Below are 24201 nucleotides of genomic sequence, written 5' to 3'. Positions count from 1 at the left end.
CATTTGGCACTCTTTGCCTTCGCTGCATAGCCTATAGGAGTTCCGCAAAGGTGTGATTTTGAGACTCCAACCGTCTTCCCTTCTTATTCTCTTTCATACACCACTACACAACACAGACACACTGTGTTGAGTTTTATAGGACTCTTTCCATCCCATTCATGAACTTTACAATTCGAAATTAAAAGTAATATACGACATGCATATATATATTCTTGATCAGGATCAATAGCCGTGTCAATCTAGCTAGTCGATGAACGTCGATATCTCAGGAACTATAAAAATTAGGAGGTTGAAATTAACCATACAGATTCTAGAGACAAGTGCGCATATACAAAGACAGATACGCAATACGGCATATCTATCGATATCCCAGAAAAATGATGACATTTCGCGTTCGCAATCACACTAGCTGAGTAAAGGGTATTCGATAGTCGTGAAACTCGACTATAGCATTCTCTCTTGTTTTTTTATTTGGGCGCCAGATGGAACAAACTGATTTTAATTGGTCTGCTTGTTACGAGATACGTGCGGCTAGCTCAGAAGATTTTTTGTGTTCGTCCCACCAAATGTATATCATTTCACCGTTTATATATGATCACCGGTTACCAGTAATAACACTAAGTATTTCTTATTTCAATGATATTCATTGTTGGATCGCTTTACACTTAAATTCGATCTCCAGTGGTGGGTTTCTTCTCCTTCGTGGACGACAGCTCGCCGAGGTACCGCCACGTGTGCTTGGCCATGGGCTTAGAGAAGCTTAATCGTTACCGGACTAGATTTAACAGGTGCTGGGCTCTTAATGCAAAAGCCTTGCTAGTCCCAACTTCCTGTCCCTTGTTCTGTCCCGGCTTGTCCCGCAAGACGCCTGTTCAGATCCTCCAGACGGTGCTTCTATGTAAAGTTGATACTTATATTCCCACCTGGAAGCGACGGTGTTCTTTACCAAGCCCTCATGGATAACAAACATTAACGCCACCTCGGGATGGACTTTTTGTGATACGGATTTGGTAGTGTACACCAGACAACCAAATTGCTGTATTTAAAATTTCGCAAAAGCTACTGTGACGAACTGTTCTTCCTATTTCTGCTCGCTACGAGTTGCAACGGCTTGCTCAGAAAATTTATGTGTTCGTCCCACCAAATTTATGATTTGTGTGATTGCCCGACCAATTAAAAGACAGAGGTTCTGATTACAGTCGCTTTATTGTAATCTTTTCACGGGTGACTCCTCCGGTGACCGCGGTGCTCCTGTGGCGTTGCTCATGCGGCGTTGCTCATGCGGCGTTGCTCCTACGACGCCTTCCCTTCGTTGTTCTGTGTTTCCTTGACAACGGTCCACGTGCCGACTCGAGCGGGGTTATGGGGCAGGGTGTATCGTCTACGGGTTGAGCCACGATCGGCCAGTGCCGACCACTGACTCCACTGTGCCATTCGAGCACGCCCAGTCCTTTTCGTCTCCTACGAAGGACGACCTGCCGGCTGGAACGGGCCAAGGTGTGTCGTCCACGGATTGAGCTACCGCTCGCCCTCGGACCACCCTTGCCGACCACAGACTCAACTGACCCTTTCAAACACGCCAGGTGCTTTTTCCTCCTCTCCAAGGATCACTCTCAACTTGCACTGCTCGTCCTCCGTGTCCTGCGGGACTCTTCATGACCGACAATTCCACAGTTTGCTCTTCACCTCTGCGCGTTCTCACTCACGATCCCCTCCTTTGCACGTTCTGACTCACTGAATTCTTCCACGCGTGTTCTCGTTCACAAACTGTCTACTCCTCCGCCTTCAGACTCCGTTTCGACTGTCCGACTGCGCGGCCGCGTCCTAACCGCGCGACTCGCGCGGTCTCTCCTCGACTTGGAGAGCTGCCCTTGGCCAGCTCGAGTCCAATTTCCAGCGCGGTACCGTTAGTTAACACGTTGGAATCAAAACATATTTCAAAAGTGTGAGCGTGGCAGTTGTGGGTGGTTTGTGGGCGTTAGAGGGTCCGTGCAAATGACTGTCCTCATACGAATCAAAGACGTCGTCAGGGTTTTCCCAATCTTGTTCCTCCTGGAAGGCATATAGCATATAATTGTATTGTACTTACGCCAAACGAACAGCTAATGCTTGGACAGATTAAATGTCTTCGACAATCTTGATGGCATTATTATGCGTGCGAGCAATATGGCTTTTGCAGAAGCACCGCTGAATCATACTCCGCATGGCGACCGAGAATTGGCAACGATTTTATATGATATAGGAATCTATAGTTTACCATATACAAGACAGCAATAAAGGACCAAAAATTTTATGTTTATAAATGAAACGCGAGTAGTGCATCTATTTTTTTTATAATATTCATTGTTTCGAACTTCCCACAGTTGGACTACATTTGCTATAATTAATCACATTAATTATCAGACTATCAGATACCCGTTACTCAGCTAGTGGAAATTCGAACTCGATGTTTTATCGTTTTTCTGGAATATCGATAGATACTAGGAAATAAAATACGAAAAAAATTAAAAAGTGTTAAAAACTGTGGGAGTAACCTTTTTTGGCGTCTTAGGTGTAAGAAGTGCCGTGGCCAAAGTGTTTTTGGTATACCGATAGAAGTTGGTAAAACAAACAATATAGCGGAGGAAAATCAAACATTTTTCAAAAGCATGGGCGTGGCAGTTTTGGGCGATTTTAGGGAGTTTCTTGGCAAAACGATAGAAAATTTCTAATAATAATAAAAGTAAGGAAAAATATCAAACAGTTTTTCAAAAGTGTGTGGTTTGTGGGCGTTAAAAATTTTTATTGGCAAAAGCCTCTCCTCATACGCATTAAAGTCGTGAATACTCTACATACGCGATCATTAGCCATACCCACGAAATGCGAGCCTTACTGATTGCAAATATATGTTTGGCGAAGCGTTCACATTAGTCAAACATATTGCTGACATCAACTGTTAGAACGATCTAATTAAAAGGCGTCTACATCTACAGACCGACTCGTCGCCGGGGCAATATGGTGACCAGAGCGTTGGAATGCCCCGAATAGCACTTATCTCTAAAATATGCTGCAACCGCTGACAGGAGTTTTAATTGAACATTTCCAAGTATACAGATATTGTGTTGCAGATTACAATTCTTACGGTGTAAGGAAAACAATATTATCTTGTATACAATGTCGTGTTCATTGAACACGAACACCAATGAAAACTATCGTGAAGCTTGGGGCAGCTACAACAACGATATGACTAGCCCTCTCTAATAATCCGATCGTTTTTAAGCAGTTATATATATATTAAGCTGCTACCAATCCTAACTCCAACCACCTGCGTAAGTTGGCTGACGGCACTTGTTGCCGCTGAAACTAGCAACGACGCTTTCTGAATTTACATTTTCACAAGGCTGAACTTAGTTTTCCTACTGACGTCTTAGACAAAGTTTTAAAGAGAAACCAGTGAAAATGAATATTGAACAGACAAATTTCTGCGTACTTATTTTGTCCATAAGAAACGCCTCTTAATTAGTGTCGACGAAATCAATATTCCTTAAAAATCAATATTTCCTTTTGGCGAAAGACACTTATACGTGCAAAATCTTTGGCAACTACATTTACTAATAAGTACTATTTTGGATGCGTCGAGGCTAATATCACCGGCAGCGGAGATAGCTGGAGTTGCGACTGCAGTACCAACGTGCAGGAGACAGCTGCTGTGAAAGCTACGGTAAAATTACTTATTGATCATGAAGACCCAGTGAATGCGGGGAAACCGCAACAGTCTTCAACTTCAACATTAAGTACGGCCCATGGAGCGGCGTCTAGCTTCACAACAACCATAGCTGTGGCTCATAATTGGACTCAAACGTTAAATAAGCAATGGTATCTATTTAACGACATGGCAGCACAGAACGAACACTACGAAAGATTGCCACTAGATAAATGCATAATCCTGAAAGGCTTGAACCAGAGTACCAGAGTACTACAACAGAGTACCCCAAACGCGGCACAAATCGCTGCCCGCCAAGCGATTCCCAGAGAATGGGAATTCGACGGCAACCCCAAAGCTGGCCATTGTTTTTGGCAGTTTCCAGACGAGTACTGAGCTCCCTGGCAATACTTACGCCGAAAAATAAATGCGTTAGCAGGCGAGCCTAAAAGGAAATGTTAATGCAAGTTAATGCTGCCGGCCATGGTGGCGAATATCATCAATACGCTGCAAACGCGATTTGGACGTCCAAAGCACATCCCCACTCAGTGCTGAGCAAAATCAAACAACTTCCGCCATCCAAGGATACGCTGGAGCCTCTCATCGAATGCGATCTGGGCGTACGGGCTATTTACTCGACGATGGAAGCTTGCGAACTCAAGGACCATATAAACAACCCGATGCCCGTGAAAGAGCTGGTGGACAAGCTGCCTACCCAACTAAAGATACAATTCCAGAGACGGCTAGGCATCTTCCGTGCAGATCTTTAGTGAATGAAATCGCTGAGGCAGCGAGCCAGGTCTCAATGCTTTTCTACAACACACAGAGCGCTAGCATATATCACCATACGGAACATCTATGCGAACCAAAGACCTACACGCCAAAGTGAGCGAATTGCCAAATATAAATATGTATAACTGCTTAAATCAGCACCGCAGACAGTGCTTTTTGAGAAGATTGTGCTGTATCAGAGTTGAATCGGAGTTGAACAAATATACAAACATCTAACACAACGGAGGATCCGCCCAGCAACCAGGACTGGCTGCTCCACACTCATTGGCATGTGGATAGCACCAATTTCCGTATTGTTCCAATCATAACAAACAATCATTACATACATTTGCCTTTTTATATGAGGGTTCGTCCGCCACACTCATCGACAACCTAATCTTTAAGCAACTTAACGTGAAGGGTGTCAGGCAACCACTATGCCTACGGCGGATTCGCGACACTAACGCTGAGCTTTTTCAACTCTCCTACAGCCGCAAACGCCATAAAGTATTATCACTGCTTAGACGATTTTATTTATAAAAGTATCAACGAAAATGTAGTAGCAAGGATTGCCAGTCAAGTTAAGCTTTAGGTACGTAACTGGTACCAAGTTGAAATTTCGGCCACGAAAAAGGTGCTCGGTTAGTATTGGATGCCAGAATCCAACGAGTTTGTCTTTAAATTCAAATTCGCTCAGCTAAAACGTAACGTACTGGAAGGCGATAAGACACTAAACAAACGTGAGCTCTTGCAATTAGTAATGTTTATGGGCAACGGCTAATGCCTTTGGGCTTACCTCATGCTACTTCATGCTCCACAAAAAATATGGCGAATCTCTATTGACTGGGAGGAACTCCTACCTAACTCCTACCTAAATAAAAACACTCTCTACTCACGGTAATTTTAGCAATACGTAAAACATCGAGTTGATTGGGTGTTAGAAACCACAAACGTGGACCAATGACCCTAGGTACCAACCCAACTGAACACCGCGGATCTTGCATCGAAATCAACTGACCTAAAGAACGTCGACCAGTGGTTAAAAGGTGCAGAGTTCCTGATACAAGACCCACCCCAGTGGCCGAACTGCGTCGACTTTAGGACAACACAAGCGGGGTTAGCTCACGGTCTACTCGCCGTCCACACCGTAACTTCTTTGCCAATCATAAAAGCAGAATAATTCTCCGACTGGCGGAGATTATATAGCGCTATAGCGATTTTCTTACTATATATTTCAGCAAACGTCCGACGGGCAACGGGCCCAAATCTTGGCGAAAAGCGCACTCATCCGAGTTTGGCAAGGAGATCCTTGATCGAGGTAAATGCCTACACCAAAATTCCAAACTAATATGTTTAAACATCAATCAAAACAACCGCCTGTAGACCGTGCTACCATATGAGCACTATATAACGCGCCACATAGTGGGATGGCATCACAAGGAAATGCACCACACTTCTTTTACATCGTCTAGCGGAATTTAAACGCCCTTTCACATATTTTGGCATTGACTATTTCGGGCAAATATTGGTCACGGTCGGACGACAGAGAGAGAAGAGATGGGGTGTCATATTCACATGCATTATTATAAGGACAGTGCATTTGAAAGTGCCTAATGACAATTAGAAACTTTACCAGCCGGTGAGGATCGCCGCTGGAAATTTACTCGGATAACGAGATCCATTTTAGGACCGCGGTGAAGACCATTTGCAAAGGAACCCAGAAAATCCAATACAATGAAGTTGGAGCATCATTTGATCAAATTTATTGGACATTCAATCCATCAGCAGATCCCCACATGGGGGAAACCTGCAAGCGTCTCTTACGCTTTATTAAGAAGGTGTTGCGCGCCCTAGGCCCCTCGATAAAATTTACAGACGAGAGTCTGCGCAATGGGCTGTGCAAGGTGGATTTTATTGACAACTCTCGCCCGCTGAAGCCTTAACACCAAACATCGCCAGCGTAAGACACATGTGGCAGTCTACTCAACTGTTCGCGGAACACTTCTGGCGACGCTGGGTTTGTGAATATGTACCAGACTTAGCTCGACGAGAAAAATGGTTCAACAAGCGACAAGTTCGGTCGGTGAGTATTCCACGTAACTTCTGGGCCATAGTTCCTTTTTTTTCTCTCCCTTGATTTATAGAATATAAGAACCGCTCGCCCATCTTCCCATAGCTGACGAAGCTTTAAAGCGATCCGGAAATAAGAAAAGCTTTTATCGGATGCGTCCTTATATATCGTCATATATAAAAACGTTTGGAAACAGTCGCAGGGAAAATGTTACGACGCATGGATGATGCTACTAGACACTGCATCTGCAGTGGCACTGGCCTCAGAATCCTTTGTTCAGAGGATTTCCTTTCTTGGTTCTCAGTCAACATAAGTGGCGTTACCCTCAGCAGTACGAGGAGTTCTTGGAATACTATCTACAATGGAGTCATATGGCACAGCTCACACCCGATTTGATTTGGGAAAACGCAGAACATTTTTAATTGACGCACCACGGTGATAGTCGGATAGCTTGATAGTCGGACTGCCAAGTGTCTGATTACGGTCTTTTATGCTCGTGGTCTAGCAAAGACAGCTCTGAAATGTTGGCTTCAGGTTAGACCGCCGATTCAGCGTGACCTTCTTCGTACTTGTACTATGCGCCGATATCGTAAAGATGTTCCGAGGGATCCTGGTCTCCAAGGCCTACATCATTCCGCGTTTTCACGGTTACCTACGGCTTGGCGACTGTCTGATTCGACTGCTAAAAGAGGCAAAATTTAACTGTTCTGCCTTTTAGAATTCTTGCCAGATGAAGAACGGTACTACGAACCAGTACAGATTCCCAACTGTTCATTCCGCAGGATCAGATGTTCCGTTTCTGAGCCGTACTCCTACGAAGCAAGAATCTCCCGTCGTTCCCACACTTTCAAGTACCTAGATACATTGCATCTCCCTTCCAAGAAGCTCAACTGCCTCCATGTAGGCGTACAGCACTGTTATCTACACAAGACCTCGATTTGTGACGGTTTTTACAGGTTTCACTCCTGTTGACACAATACCGATTCCGGGCTTATAGTTGAATGCTTGGCTGCTGCTGTTCCGAATGTTAAAAATGGCAGCCAATTCATTAACAATTCCCATTTTCAGCTGCAGCTGTTGGATAGATTCCGAGCTTGTTCTGCATCAGCTCCATTTAGCTAAAATTTAGCCACCACGGAACTGGAACAAATACATCTTTAAACGAACAGCTTAAATACTGAATGACTTTCCTCGGAGCTGATGGAACCATGTCGCAAGGAAGACAATCCTGCAGATTGCGCCTCTTGAGGAGTTCATCCATCCAAGCTTCTAGAGAATCAAATCTGGCGGAACGGAGGCGGAGAGAATCAAAGCAAGTTCGAGGCGTGCTCTGGTCCGACGTTAACACCGATGAAAGGGCAACGCAGACAACATCTCTGCCTACTTTCCCTGACAAAACTAGAGAGGAGTTACTCATCAACAAGATCTTACCATGGTTAAAAGTTTTTGGAAACGTTGGCGTATGGAGTACTTGACTACCCTGCACGAAGGTACCAAATGGCATCTAGAATTCGACACTATTAGTGCTTAAAGAGCCTAATTAACCCCCATCCAAATGGATCCTTGGATATATCACGGAGTTCAAGCAGATTAAGACGACAAGGTCAGGGTCGTTACTGTGACGACTGTCAATGGCGTGTACAAACAGACAATTACTAAAGTAGCTGTACTGCCCTTGTGCTGAACAAGACACTCTGTTTTCCCCTCTCAATTCACCTTTTGGAGCACTCGTTAAGTTCTATGGGTTCTTTTCGCATTATAACCGCTCATTGTCACATGCATCGGTTCACATTTAGACTCCGACCTTTCCTAGTACTTATACATGACCAGTAAATGGTAACTTGTTTACATCTATAGCATCGTATGATCCATTAGCCGCTTCAGTCACATTTTTCTTCTCAATGCAACCACACGCATCGTGGTCTCTAAAGTCGAACTGTGCGAAGGTCAAACAAATAAATATTATAAAAACAGATACACCACGGACGTTTGATTTACACCCTTTTTTTGTTGTATTATATCCGTTACTCGTAGAGTAAAAGGGTATCTTAGATTCGTTGAAAAGTATTGTATGTAACAGGTTGTTTGAAGCGACCATATAAAGTATATATATTTTTCTGTTTGAACGTCGAGATCTCAGAAACTATAGAAGCTACATGGTGAAGCGATTCCGACCATATAAAGTGTATATATTCTTGATCAGTATCAAAAGCCGAGTCGATCTGGCTCTGCCCGTCCGTCTGTCCGTTTCCAGCAACTGTAAAGAAGGTTAAGCAACTGTAGAAGGTTAAGAATTATCATGCAGATTTTAGTTTCGAAGTTTTTGTCGGTTTTTGGTTGTGGCAAAAGTTTTTTTTTTTGCAAATCGATAAAAATTTACAAAACTAAAAAAAAAATATTAAAATTTCAATACATTTTTCAAAATGTGGTCGTGGCAGTTTTCTGTTGTTTGTGGGCGTTATAGCGGGCGTGACAAGATGGGCTGCGACTATATCTCTAGAATGTGTATGCTTAATCTTAACCTTCTAGCTTTTATAGTTCATGAGATCTCGACGTTCGTACGGACATGATGACAAACGGTCAGACGGACATTTCTAGATCGACACGGTTATTGATTCTGATCAAGAATACATATACTTTGTATGGTCGGAAACGCATCGTTCTGCCGGTTACATACTTTTCAACGAATCCAGTATATCCTTTTACTCTACGAGTCAGGGGTATAATGTCGGCCATGACGGGATGTTGTCGTAATCATTTCTGGCCTCCATTAGACCGACTTTATACAGATGGAGAGGTGTAACTTCATGATATTTTCACTTCGGTCATGTGTTAACTGTTTTGCGGCACCCCCAATCCATTCCGAACTTTCTTCAATAGCGTGATCATTAGTTGTACCTATGTTGTGCCATGCCCATGTTGTTTGAAGAATGCCAGTTTTGTAGAGGGTTGTTCTTCTGAGACCCTGACGATGAAATCCTAAAAGCTGCTAAAAGCGAGCGGTTATGGAGTTACGGATATAGATCCCCGATATTTGTAGTTTTGGTCGATACAAAGTACTCCTGGGTGCCATCTGGGGTGTTCCGGCCGCCGAATATATTTCTTATGAACTAACATTTTCCCATACAGTAATATATTTTATCATGATGAATTGACAGATAATTCGGTGTAATCACAAATTCTGTGTTATTCATGGGAAGTGCTATGATTCTAAGCCAGAAAACGCTTCCCTCTTGACAATAGGGACCTAATTGAGAATATTATATCTGTTCTGTTAATGATTGCTATTAATTGTAAGAGCTCGTACATATATTATTCGATATTGATTATGTACGTCCTGTTCCTCTAATACACAACTCATTTGTTCGTTCGCTTCCTCTCTGTCGAATATAAATCTTGAGATAACTACTATCTTGGGCAATTATAGCTTCTCGGAAACATCATTCAGATTCAATCCCAACCAGTCTGTTGTTAATGAAATTCTATCGACGATTCTAATTTATAAGTTCTCTTGTCTTTTTCAAAAAATGTCCTTCTTATGAACGTGTTTATCCTACTCTGAAACTAATTTTTGAACAGGATGTTAACCTCGCAGACTCCATATTTCCTATCAGCTTTTGGTTTCTCTCAACCACCCTTCTTCTTCCTGTATTTTTCTTAAGCTTCCTATTATGGATTTATCCACTGAGCCTAGTCCATTGATTAATCACCTTGTTCCTTTATACTTGGGACTAATACTTTCCAATTAATAATATTATTCATTTGGTTTATTAATTCTTTTGATCTTTTCCTTGTGGATTTTTTGCGGTTAGGTTAGGGTTACGATGTTATCCTACAACACCTTGTTTTTCGAGAGCCTAGAAGTGAGCTCATCCCTTCTGTTCTCTTTTCTACATTCAGAACATTCGTATTTTACTAACTCCTGCTAATAGCTACTGGGTCCTTTAGTATTCTTATATACTGTGGTGCCCTAACTCGGGAAGAATAAATAAAAAAGTGGATTGATTAACAATTTTATTGATTATTCTGGTGTGCTCTTTTACAACAAATAAGGCAGCGTCAACTGCCTGGCTGTGAAAAATGTTCGTCTTCCTTCTGAATATTGTGGTGTTGTCCATGGACATTCGATTCCCGTACCCATCGGAGGTCTTGGTGTTCGAGGATGGACCACATTGCTGCATATTTCGTTTCCCATCCTTGAAGTTGAAATGCTTCTCGACACTGATTGTCACACGTCATTGTTTTCCAGAAGGCGTAAATCGTCATCCATTTATTAGCTATGTTACGTATCTGACAAAAAAAATGCTTCATTCAGTCAACCGAGACTATCAAGTTCTTCCGAAAAAGAATGCGTTCCATACGCCTGACAACCTCCTTTCCAGAACTTTTGCAAACAGGCCGCAGCATGCTGATCACAGCATGCCCGTTTCATTCTACCTTTTTCCTGCACAATCGATCGTACAATCGATCGTACAATAGACTCGAAATGTCGAATTGTTGAAAACTTAATCTACTGATCTCTACGGGTCTCTCTTCATTCTTAACGACACTTTATTTTTGATTTTCGTTTTTTTTACGGAATATTGCCTATCAAAAAATATTATTCATATACAAATAAAATTTAAATTTAAAAAAAAATAATTTTTTTATATTTTCAAATAATTCGGATAAAATATGGTGTTTTGTTATAAGAAAGTAGAATTAAGTCCGGTTTTATTAAAACCTAATTTAAAGTTTGTTATTAATTACAGTCCGAGACATTTAATTATTAATGAAAATCAAATTGTCTATCTAGGCAATATCACACCTTACTGCCAACCAGCCGTTCTTAGTTAGAATGGCTCTGAAGACACTACTACTGAGTACAAAGTCGGAGCCAATAGTTCGCACCACTGCCAAGGAATTCATGTTTGGCTATCCCTCCGCCCTGGCCACTCTCGGCAACACCTTCCTTCCAAATTGGATTTCCTTTGAAAAGGTTGGGCTTATCGATCGCATGTACGACTTCTCAACGGATTTCGAGACGTTCTACACAGGCGTGCCCAATCCAGCGCTTTCGGGATTATATGCATCGTATCGCGGAGAGACAACGCTGCCACAGTGGGACGGGGACCATTGCAGCAACATAGAGTTTGCATCTGATGGTACAAAGTTCAAAAGCTTCATTCAGCCTAACGAGACCGTTAAGTTCTTCCGAAAAAGCATGTGTAGACCGATAAACTTGGTATGTTTTGAACAAGAATTCCGGGATAAGCCCCAACTAATTTATATTGTCTTTTAGTACCGGGTGGGAAACGAAAAAACCTATGGCAGCCTTAAAGGATATAATTATGTATTTGAGGATAACGCCTTTGATAATGGCGCAACTAATGAAGCTAACAAATGTTTTTGTAGAAAAGGTAAGTAACGAAGCAGCTCTGAATATTACTTACATTTAAGTTTTTTAACCGTTGGTTGTTGGGACCAAGTGGATTATGTAAATGTACAGTATGCTGGAACAATGCCTCACAATATTATGTGTATAAATATAAATTTTTACTAGTCCAAACTGAGATATGAAAGCCAAGACTGAGAAAAGCTTCGCGTCAATTTAGCCTTAACAAACAGCTGATCATACATATGAATTTGATATCGCATAAAAAATTCAGTGTTGCAACTTAAATGTTTTTAAATATCGTTTTGGTGTGTCTAATGTATCCTCTTTCATAATATATAGTTAAATTCAAAATACAATTTACAACATTTTTTGACTTTATACCTAATAATTGGATATCTGGCCCAGTGTGCAATGATTTGATTTTAGACAAACAGGGAAACAATAAATGTTGTCTGCTTTTATAAAAATGTTTTGTTGGCTATGTGAATGTTGCATATTAACTGCGCTGGTTTTAATGGCCAAACAAGTGATGACGTAGCAAAGTGGCTGCGAACGAGATGAAATCGTTTATGCGCCAAACTAAAGGTGGCTTGAAAGAACTGATCAACAGTTTTGGCGTAGCTGTGATGATCTTCTTTTCATTCAATTCACATTTTAATGGCCTTAAACTATTAGATGAATCTCCATGCGCAAAAAAGCCGCTGGTGTTAGGCTGCCTAAGGCCCCGCAACAACGGGCAAGAGGCAATGATCAAGAGGACTCCACAACTGATCAGCTGTCAATCACAGCAAATCAGCATATGTTGCTAAGATCGGAAGCTGAACAAGATTCGGAGCAATCCGATCAATCCGCTGTGGAGGTACCCCACCCTGTGATTGCTTAAGACTCCGAATTGTCTGCACTGGTTTCTCAACCAGTGATTCCACCTGTCTCGATTAGTTTACCACCACAAGGTAACATTAAGTCCGCACTACCGGCACAAGTTGGCACTTCAGAAATACAATCTGCAGGGCCAAAACCCCTCGCGGTGGTTCCACTAAAGAAACAAATTTTAGTTTCTCGGCTTCGATTCCAAAATTTTGATTCATATTCTCATCAAACAAAGATTATTCTAACATATTTTCAGATCGTCAGATTGATTGAGATTGTCAAAAACATTTTCAGATACCTGCACACCAGAGAGGTAAAAGTCATTTTAGGAAAACCAAGCGAAGGAAAATTTTTGATAGCTTCTATACCATTAAATATCATATCTTATATTTTCTAAAGATTTATGAATTAAAATTTTACCGTTTTCCAGTATTTTTCGCACTCAATTTGTACAAAAAAGTATTTTACACACTTCTTATGTCATGTGTTTCGTTTAAGTGTTTAGCTAATGCGCTCTTCGCTTTTTACTTCGAATCTTTGATGCTCATTTGAAATCTAAAAGACTTCCGATAGCTTATTCTTTTTAGCATCAATAAATAGTTATACCTGTTACTCGTAGAGTAAAAGGGTATACTAGATTCGTTGAAAAGTATGTGACAGGAAGAAGGAAGCTCTTAAACGCTTCATATAAAGTATATATATTCTTGATCAGGATCATTAGCCGAGTCGTTCTGTCCATGTCTGTCCGTATAAACTTCGAGGTCTCAGGAATCTAAAATGTTAAGATTCAGCTTACAGATTCTAAAGTAAATTTCTATCGATTTGCAAAAAAAAAATGTTTGCAACGCCCACTCTAACGCATTAAAACCGCCCAAAACAGCCACACCCACATTTTTGGACCATTTTTTCATATTTATTTTCATTATTGTATTAGCCTTGTAAATTTCATTCAATTTGGAAATTGACATCCATTCTAATCTGATTACTCTTAATTTGTCTTTGTCTTTTGATAGACATACTTGGAAAATTATACGATGTAGGTGTCCGGAAATTTATTAGGTTTTGCATTCTACCTTGGTGTGAATTCCTTCTTTTTTCTTAAAAGTTTTCTCTTAGATGAGGTGGAATTTGATTTATATTTAATACACGCTGAGTGAGTGAGTTTATAGTTATTATGTTATAATTATAAAATATAACGATTTTGTCTATAATTTGGATAATAGCCTGAGATGTTAGTGGGTTAGTGGGTGATGGCTTAGTGTTTTGATGGTGATGATTTTGGGTAAAATGATTCTTTGGATTATGATTATGGTGAGTTTCGTAATTATTTACTGAAGTTTTCCGAATTTCATTTCTTTCAGTGTCAAAATGTTCAAATTCTGCTTCTGCTTACTTACTGCTTCTTTTAAGTTTCCGATTGTGAATATGTTTTTCTTTTGATAAAGCATAATAGAGTGTATCAGGAATTTTCGTTTCAATGCAATTCTTGATAGTTTTATCTAGCGCATGGTATAAACTATTCTACTTGATTGATATGTTTCTAAGTCTAACTTATTTATTTCATTTGTTGCTTATGATTTTAATTCCCTAGCAAACTTACTGATGCTTCCCTGGTATCGCTGATGAGGTCTTCATATGGTGATCTTTAAGCCGCGTGCTTTTCCTTCATTGATTACTTCTCGGGGTGAGCCTATCATTGTCCCTATAATGGCTCCATAAATAATGTGTTGTTTTCGAACTTCTTGCGTGGGATATAATTGTAACAAAAATTCGACTTCAGTTATGCAATAACGATATTTACACGGTAATTTATCATTCATAATTTTATGGTCTTTTTTATGTCTTACTCATAGTGTTCAGTGCTTATATGTATGGTGGTTTGTATGGTGATGGTGTGAGACAAGACATAGGATTATCGATATGTCACTATGCTATTATTGTTATTTATTTTCGTGACGATGGCCGACGAAACAATATAATGTTACCGATTTCATTGACAAGAGCGGTCTGCGCTAAATCGGTATTCAAGTTTCGATTTGCGTGGCGATGACCAACGCGTTTAATATCCAGAAATCAACTGAGAAATACAATCATTATCTCTTAAGCTATCCCTACATCTCGAGTCAAAGCTTCACTTTTATCTTGAAAGCTTAAGGCGTTTGCTTTTTTCTCGGCAGATTGGATGCTGGATGGTAGTCTTAACTTATATCTAAAATATGCATATACATGTTTGTATTTTATTGAGTCGTCAGTTGACTAAGGACAACGCTGAGAAAAAAAATTACCGAGGAGATAGTTTTGACATCTTGCCCTATTTCTGAGTTAACGCTGCTGATTACCACAATCATGCGAAGCAACGCCGCCATCAAAAGTTGAGTGGGAGTTCGTTTGCGAGTCTCGATTTAAGATCTTCCCCGAAATAGAGGATTTAAGCGTTACGAGAATGTCATCAAACTTTCCAGCCAAGTCACTTTCGTTTTCAACCCAATCGAGTTCTTCGAGCTCGTTAACAATTTTTCTAAATGTTTGTTGAAGCTCATCGATTAGCTCTAACCTCACACGAAGAACGAACTCAGTGAACGAAATTAACGCAGAACTTTTTTTTTTTTTTTTTTTTTTATTTTACTTTGCTTTTATTTATTGAATCTTCTTGTATAAGAACTAACAATAAGTTTAAAAATCTTAACTATAACAAGTATTTTTTGAACAGTTGTATTATTTTTCCAACTGTTCTATGTTTAAACGGCCCTAATAATTTATTCGCTGGGTTGGTAGGTCCTTTCGCCGGAGACGGGAACGGCTGCTGAGCTGGATTAGACCTCGCGCTAGGTGGTTGGGGTGCGTGTGAAGCTTGCTATGGTATTTTTCCTTAAGTTCCGTGATTGCGTTGGTAACTGATGGGATATTTAAGTCTCTTTGGATGTTTTCACTCCGAACGTACCACGGTGCCCCAGTGATGGTTCTCAGAATCTTTGATTGTGCTCGCTGAATGATGTCAATATTGCTGTTGCTGGCATTGCCCCATAACTGTGAGCCATAGGTCCAGATTGGTTTCAATATAGAATTGTAGAGCAAGACCTTGTGATCTAGGCTGAGCGGAGAACCAGAGTTGATGAGCCAGTGTAAGTTGTTGGCTTTGAGTTTAAGTTGGGTTTTTTTGGCTTCAATGTGCCTGCGCCATGTGAGTCTTCTGTCTAGGTGTACTCCTAGGTACGTTACCTCGTCTGCTTTCGGGAGTGGTATGCTGTTCAACAAGAGCGGAGGACAGTCTTGTCTGTTTAGCGTAAACGTCACGTGCTTGCATTTTTGCTCGTTTACTTTTATTCGCCAGTCAGAGAGCCACTTCTCAATGTCGATGAGGTACAGTGCCAACTGTGCTGTAGCTTGGATAGGGGACCTTGAACGGCTAAGGATAGCTGTATCGTCGGCAAATGTGGATACCGTTAAGCGACTATTTGTAGGGATGTCGGCTGTATAGATGAGGTATAAGGTTGGCCCAAGAACGCTGCCTTGGGGGACTCCAGCCTCAATTGTATGAACAGTGGAAGTGGCAGTGTTGCACCGCACTGCAAACTTTCTGTCATAGAGGTAAGACTTTAGAAGTTTGTGTGTGCTTTCGGGTAGGGATGTTTTAATTTTAAACATTAGGCCGTCGAGCCAGACTTTGTCGAATGCTTGGGATACGTCTAAAAATACTGCTGTACAGTATTCGCGATATTCAAATGCAGTTCTTATTTCCGTTGTAATACGATTCACCTGTTCAATGGTTCCGTGGCTTTCGCGAAATCCAAATTGGTGGGCTGGGATTATATTGTGGTATATCAGATGTTGATTAAGTCGGATCAGCAGGCATTTTTCGAATAGTTTCGAAATGCATGAGAGTAGACTTATTGGTCTGTAAGATGAAGCGACTGTGTGGTTCTTACCAGGCTTTGGAATCATTATGATCTTCATCATCTTCCATCGTTGTGGAAAGTAACCAAGTTTGGTGATGGCATTAAAGAGCTTGGTTATGTAGCGAACTGCAGAATGTGGCAGCTGGATGATCATTTCCGGTGTTATAAGGTCGTAGCCGGGGGATTTTTTCGGGCTGAGATTGTCTTTGATTATTTTAGTTATTTCTTTAGGACGAAACACAATTGGGGTGTGTTGCTGATGGCGGTTTACGGGATAGGACGGTAGCGCGAATGTGCTAGTAGCCTGGTTTGGCGTGAACACATTTTGTAGGTGAGCGGCAAATGTGTTGGCTCTGTCTTCATCACTACGGGCCCAGCCACCTGATGAATTCCTTATCGGCAAAACGGTTTCAGTCGGTGGGCGAAGAGTTGAGTGGGCTCGCCACAGTGACTTTTGTTTTGTGCCTGTTGGTGTGAGTTGCTCTATGTATCGGCGCTGATCGTCGTCCTCTTCTTGTTTCAGAGCGTTGGCCAGTTTCCGTGTGGCTACTTTTAGCTTTTGTTTTGCAGTTGGGGATCTGGAAGATTGCCATTCTCTGCGTAAGCGACGTTTTACGTGGACGAGTTGCTCGATTTGTACGTTGGTCTTTTTTGAATTAATTGTATTATTTGTTATTTTGGGTGTTGCAGTAAGAGCTGCTGCAGTAAGGATGGATTGCAATGCACACGTGCAGCTCTCTATATCAGATTCAGTATTGAGTTTTGGGCTTAGCTCAATATGTGAACTTATATATTTTTTATACCTGAGCCAGTTTGTTTTGTGAGAAGTCAATCTGAATGGTGGTTTCACGTTTTCTGCGTATCGGCGGAGGTGAATTAGTACAGGCGAGTGATCAGATGAGAGATCCGGCAGACATTCAGCTTTAACCAAACTGCGGGAAATATTTTTCGTAACTGCGAAGTCGATCAGGTCTGGCAGCTTATTGAGGTCTGATGGCCAGTATGTAGGACTCCCGGGGGAAACATGGTCAAGTTTATTAGTGGCTTTTATTATCGTCTTATAAAGCTGTTTTCCTTTTGGGTTCACAAGTCGCGATCCCCAGTGAGTATGTTTAGCGTTGTAGTCGCCTGCTGCAATGAAGTGTGGCCCTAGTGCTTGGAAGAAATCCAGGAATTGAGCTTCTAATACTGTGAAACGGGGGGGGGCAGTATACGGCCGCTAGTGTAAGGAGAGTGTTGTCATCCAGCTGAATGTTGATAGATGTGGCCTGAAGATGATTTTCCGCAAATTCTTTGTAAAAGTGGTGCTTCATACGGTTCCTTATGAGTATGGCGGTGCCACCGTGTGCTTTTCCGTCGGGATGATTTGTACCGTAGAAATGGTAGTCTCTTATTTGAAAATTGTATTTGCTTGTGAGATGAGTTTCCGAAAGAAGCATTACGTCGATATGCTTCTCATGTAGGAATTGAGCTAGCTCAAGTTTGCGCTGTGAAACGCCATTGGCGTTCCACGTAGCTATGCGTAAGGTAGCCATTATTTATTTGATTGTTGGGCTACAAGCATTTGTATCAAAAGGTTTTGATTACGCATCATGTCTTGAATGGTGGTCTTCATAAATGTCATAAATTCCATCATGCTCTGTTGTAAGGCTTGCATCATAGCTTCAGTTTTTGTTTCCTCCTGCGCAGCTGGGTGATAGTTTTGTTGTGTGTCTAATTTTGTGTGCACTTCATGTGGAGTTCGGGAGTTTTGGGTTGGAGGCGTCATACCTGATTTTAAAACGTTAGCAAATGTTGTCTTGTTAGTGTTGGATGTAGGCCAGGGAGCGAAACTTGCTGCTTTCGAGAAAATTATTTCAGGATTTGTCTCTGATGGTATCAGGGTAGCTGTTCCTTGGTGTGCCCGCGCCGTGTTCATTCTTTTGTGAAGACGGATTTTCAGCTCTTTGTAGATTGGACAGCCTCTGTAGTTTGCTGTGTGATTGCCCCCACAGTTATTGCATTTTTTCTCGCATGCACTTTCTTTGTTCATTTGGCACTGTTTGGAGTCGTGGAGATCTCCACAGACTACGCACACCGGGCGAAGTGTACAATATGACCTCGTGTGGCCATACTCTTGGCAGTTTGTACATTGTACAGGAGCGTTGCGTTTGTGCGGCTCTTCTACCGCGATCCTACGGTGCAAAAGGAGCTGGAGTTTGTAAATTGGGTGAACCTCGTTTTTTCTAGGAGGCTTGTTTTCTGGTTCAAGCTCAATCTTGAAGAGTGGTTGGGGCTGCCTGTTTCTGTTTTTGATATTGAACACGTTTTTGGCATAAAATCCCTTTTCCTTTAGCGCCTCAGTTATCTCTTCGGGCGTAACATCAGACTCAATGCCCTTCAGGACTACTTGCAGGCCCTTGCTGCTTTTAAGCTGGTAGGTGTAGAAGCCTATTTTTTGTGCGGTAAAATAGTTTGTGACTTTTCTGTAGTCGTCCTCCGTTTTCGTCTGAAGTTTGATTTCGTTGATAGTACCTCTTACGAGGGGAATTATATGAAAGCTATCTTTCCCAATAAGGCCAATCAAAGTATTTACAAGACGGCTTGTGCTCTTCTCGCGGATGTATATTGGCGGAGGCTTTGTTTTCTTCGGTTCGATATCAACGGATCCCAGCGGCACGTCCTCAGCGGTATCTACCAGCAAGGCAAATCTGTTGGTATTTGCAGGGGCTACATTTTTGATCAAGGTAGAGTTGTCGCGTGTATTTTTCGGCTTGTTTCCCAAATCTGAATTTTCCGGGCTGAGCTTTCGCTTTATTGTAATGTAGCGGTCCATTCCAGTCTGCCAGGTCGACCCAGCTTTTTTGTTTACGTTTTCGTTTTGTTTTGCTGGCAGTGCAGCAGTACCGTTTATTGCTAGCGGTTTTGCTTTCGCTGACTTAGTCAGACCGTGAGCGGGTGCAGCCGATGACGAGGCAGAGCGGGCTGCCGGTCCCTCTCCAGCTGTTGTTGTTGGAGGTAGCGGGGCTTCTGTCGGAGCCAATAGAGCGGGAGAGCAGGAGCGCGCTCTTTCTTGATTTGTTGGTAGAAGAAGGTTTCCTGGGCTATGGGTTATTGACCGCTCGATGTCTGCGTTTGGGATTGTCGGTGAGACGTAGGAGAAGTACGCGTTGTTGCGCTGAATTGAGAGTCGGCGTTCGTCATGCTCGCGCTGACGCTGGGCGCGAGTGTCATTCTGACTCATAGTTTTATTATTTAAGATAACAATTCACTATGTATTTAAGCGATCTTGCATCGCATAGAGCGTCTCTTTCGCTTTCAGATTTTTTATTTAGTTTATTTTATTTGGCGTTCACTTCACTCAAAACAACCGATTTTGTGCGGAGCACGATAAAAGCGTCTTCACACGTCGGCGATCGAATTGAATATATAACGCAGAACTTGACAAAAAATCCGCTAATCGTTCCACTCGAGTACAATTGCTAAATTGTATTTTGAATTTATCTATATATTTTGAAAGAGCATACATTAGGGACACCAAAACGATATTTAAAAACATTTAAGTTGCAACACTGAAGTTTTTATGCGATTATGTGATTCTGTTAAAAATACACCACTTGTCCGAATATTTACAAATAAAATGGAACATAAAGGCTAAGGTATGATTAATATAGATATAACTTACTGATTTAGAATTATGTGTTCCATGTTGTAATTGTTGTTGTCTTTGCTTATTTCTTAGTTTAGGCAAAATATAACCAAAGTGTTCGGCTATTGTGGAGTGAGAAATGATTTGTGCCAACTTGTGCCAAAAAATAGTAACTGATGTTTTATCATGTTTTATTTTGCCTTTTAAGACAAGTTTGAGATTAGCCGATCGGTTCTGCTGGATGAATGGATCAAAAAAGATCGGAATGACAAGGCCTTCTTGCAGTAATGCATGATCACGGCTTAAAAGAAAAAAAATTCTACAAGCGTGATAGACGGTCATTTTCGAGACAAAATTCTCGTGTTAACAATTTAACGGACGTATCAAGCCTACATATAAACAAAAGATCGCCTCAAAACAAAATAATCGCTTTTCCGAAAGAAGTCATGAATCTTTTAGATGCATCAAATGTAGAACATATTAATAATGAACCATTTTTGGGAAGCAATGATAGCGACACGGATTCGGATCACGATGATCCATTTTCTTTGCATTTGGACATAGAAAATTTTGATTAATATAATAGTATAATTATATGTATATTAAATAGATACATAATAAAAATGCAGCTTAAATTTATCAATTTATCAATCATATCAATTTATAAAAAGAAATAATCTTACCAAATCACTCCTTAACTTTATATCCTAATATGGGCGGTATGGGTGGTCGTGGTCCGATTTACTTGAAATTTCACGTACGTATTTTAAATGTCAAATGCACCAATTCTACAAAAATACAAAATGCAGCTGTCTGTCTATCTTTATTATTTGACCTTATGCGAGCTACCGCAAGAGAGCAGTCTGCACACTCAGAAATTTTAGATTTTCTGTGGGAGAGCGAAAGAGTGAGAACGAGAGAATAGGTGCACAGTGCAGTTTATGTGCATACAAAAACAACACCAAACAGCACTGCGAACAACGCACGAAAGAGAGAGTAAACAAAACACAAAGACAAAAAATGCAAAAGAGTTAGTTCATTTGTTTAAACTACTGCACAAATCACAAAGAATCACAAACCTCGGCTGGTTTGACAAACACAAAATAGAATTCGGAGCTTTGAAGCTAGGAAGCTAATTGATGGTATAATGGTGAGGCGTTTTATATGTAGCGATTTTGAACAATTATGTTTTATTGGTTTTACCGAAATTTGATATAATGAATGACTTAATAGAGTGAGTGTAGAGGAGGGAGCTTAGGTAACAAAGATGTTTTACAAATAACAAAATTGCTGGCGGTTGCGAGACCCGACATATCCCCCCATTCGAGACATGGTTTTCCACAGAATTCTTAAAGGGCATAAGATGCAGCATGATCTTTTGGTACAATTAGTGTGCTTAGTTAGTGTGTGAATCCAACAAATACTTATCCAGCTGATCAAGGCCACTTTGGTCAACAATGCGTGAAGGCGAGGCACGTCAACTTTGCCAATGAATGCTCTTCGACGAAATTCCAGTACTGAAAAGACTGGCGCCAATATGTGCGTTGAGAACGATGACACGAGATCGCGTTGAAATATTGATGAACCATATGTCTCAAAACTTGAATCGCCTATACCGGTAACATAACCTGCCTTCTTAAGTTAAACCTGATTTGCGATTCGGCATGTCATAAGGTGCAGATGAGATCCAGAGCAGATCGAGCAGAGCACGGCAACCAACGAATTTTTCCGAACGGTTCTTTAAAAATACGGTGACAGTGGCTAGGATCACAACATCTTTACAAAGATCCTGTGCAAGAAGAGCAGAAGCAGTTCTAGGCAATGCAGAGGGTTCTTCGGCATGATGTGATCTTTCATGTTGTGAAGGCGAGGACCTGACTGCCTGGTGATAAGCTTGCCATGGCGAAATCCATGCTCTTGAGCGTCCTGCACGTGCCGCTCCAGAAATGATGCCATGGGTTCCCACGTCGGAATTGACCACTTTTTGAACACTGGGTCTTCCAAATGCTCTTCTGACCCGCCGGATCCAGCTTTTGTACAAGTACTCGGGCGATAGTGCATCCAGCGATTTGTTCCGTTGAGTGGAAGTTCAGTTGCGAGACCCGCTTTGAAATTTTCCCCGATTGAAGAGTCACGAGAATGTCATCAAATGTGTCGCTCAAATTACTTTCAATTTCCTCACAATCCAGTTCTTCCGCTCGTTAAGAATATTCCTTAACGTTTGCTAAAGCTCTTCAATCCGCTCCAACCTCACATGGAGAACGGACTCATTAAATGAAATTATCACAGAGCTTTATAGGAAGTCCGCTAATCGTTTCACTTGGTTATAAATTGCAGCCGCCTTGCACTTTAAAAATGTCACCCTGTTTGCATGAGCGGTAACGTTTCCAGAATTTTTAGCAGCCATGGCAACAGCAAAAACAACGAAACGGCGGAAACAGCGACTCGAAATTCAGTTCAAGCGGGAAGATGAGCGCATAGAAGAATTAGCGGCAGCTTCCGTTATTAGGTTATGTACGCGCACATACGTATTGCAACGGAGCTATTTTCAATGTTCCCTGCCTTTAATTTGTCTGATTATTGCAGACAGAAATTGTTGCTCAACATCGCACTCAGCAATAATAGCAAATTAATTTATGTCTTAAAGCTTTAAATAGCTTTAGAAGACTTGTACTATTTATAGTGTATGCGCAAATCACGTCGGGGTCACCAAATGTTGAGCTAATAAGCTTTTTTATTAGCTGTTTTTGAGAATTTAAAAGACAAGGTAAATTTGCGTTTACGAACGATCGGTTTTATTGAGTTTAGCAAACGAGATTTTGCATTGATGAGATATGTACAAGATACGGTAACGAATGAATAATGAGGGCTCTAATTGCAGATCGCTAAGCCAAAAGCGTAGGTGCGAGAATACGAGAGAATAAGCTCATGAGAGAGGAGAGCTTAGATAAGCTCCGAAGTTGACATAAAATAAACAAATAACAGTATTAGAAATTGCTGGCGGCGGCGTTACCCAACATTGTTGTTAGAGCAAAGATGGACTTTACATTTTAGGCATTTGTATGTAGGTGGTCTTGTTTTATTTATTCTGCAACGTCCCTTTAACAAAAAACAACCCAAAGTTCTATTTTAGCAAATCGCCGAGAGTAGTAGTACTCTGCAATATCCGTTTGAAATTTAATAAGCTGCATGTGTTTGCTTGTTGGTTTGGTCAAATATAAATGTTTTCTATACAAAAGTCAATCATTTGTAAACTTGCAAAGGGTTCATGGCTTTGACATGAGAATATAAGTTGAACTGGATTATTGTCAAACCATTTCACACATATATAATTGGTGTTTTTGATATGATATTTAGTAACGATATTTAATATCAATGGACACAGACACCCTTTGTTGTATTTTCTATATTTGTGTGCTGTACACTTTATTATTTCAGTGTTATTCACTGTATTATACTAAATTATTCAGGTCTTTTTGTTTTCAATTTTTGTCATAAATATTACGTATTAAAAGATCTTTTATCCTTTACCGTTCTCCTTAGGTGACTGTCAGCCGGTTGGACTTATTGATGTTACTGACTGCTATTACGGATTCCCAATCTCCTTAAGTTTTCCCCACTTCATGAACGGTGACGTGGGGCTCCAACAAAACGTCACCGGCATAAGTCCAGATCCGGATAAACACTCATCAACCTTTGTCATTCAACCGGTAAGTGCAACCGGTATAAAAAATTGAAACTAACTTGGTTCAGCCCCTGTTATTTTGTTTTCATAAGTTCAATATAAACTTAATCAATGCTTGGTTTGTTAATTATATATTGACTATATTAACTTCAACTCTTAGCGCAATAAATTCCTACTTTTTTAACATACAATTAGATCTAACAAATATTTATATGTATTAA

The 24201-nt window shown here is 40.9% G+C and overlaps 1 protein-coding gene across 1 annotated transcript in view; it reads left to right on the top strand.

Moving 5' to 3' along the window:
• Positions 1-24201, top strand: part of CG40006 (uncharacterized protein) — a 133933-nt gene that overhangs the window by 56421 nt on the left and 53311 nt on the right. The window contains exons 5-7 of the mRNA NM_001042936.1: positions 11320-11748; positions 11806-11923; positions 23839-24005. Coding sequence (NP_001036401.1) covers positions 11320-11748; positions 11806-11923; positions 23839-24005 — 714 coding nt within the window. The remainder of the gene's footprint in view (positions 1-11319; positions 11749-11805; positions 11924-23838; positions 24006-24201) is intronic.

This window comes from Drosophila melanogaster, chromosome 2L, assembly GCF_000001215.4.
Source record: "Drosophila melanogaster chromosome 2L".
Classification (NCBI taxonomy): Eukaryota; Metazoa; Arthropoda; class Insecta; order Diptera; family Drosophilidae; genus Drosophila; species Drosophila melanogaster.
This window is presented reverse-complemented; position numbering and strand designations above follow the sequence as displayed.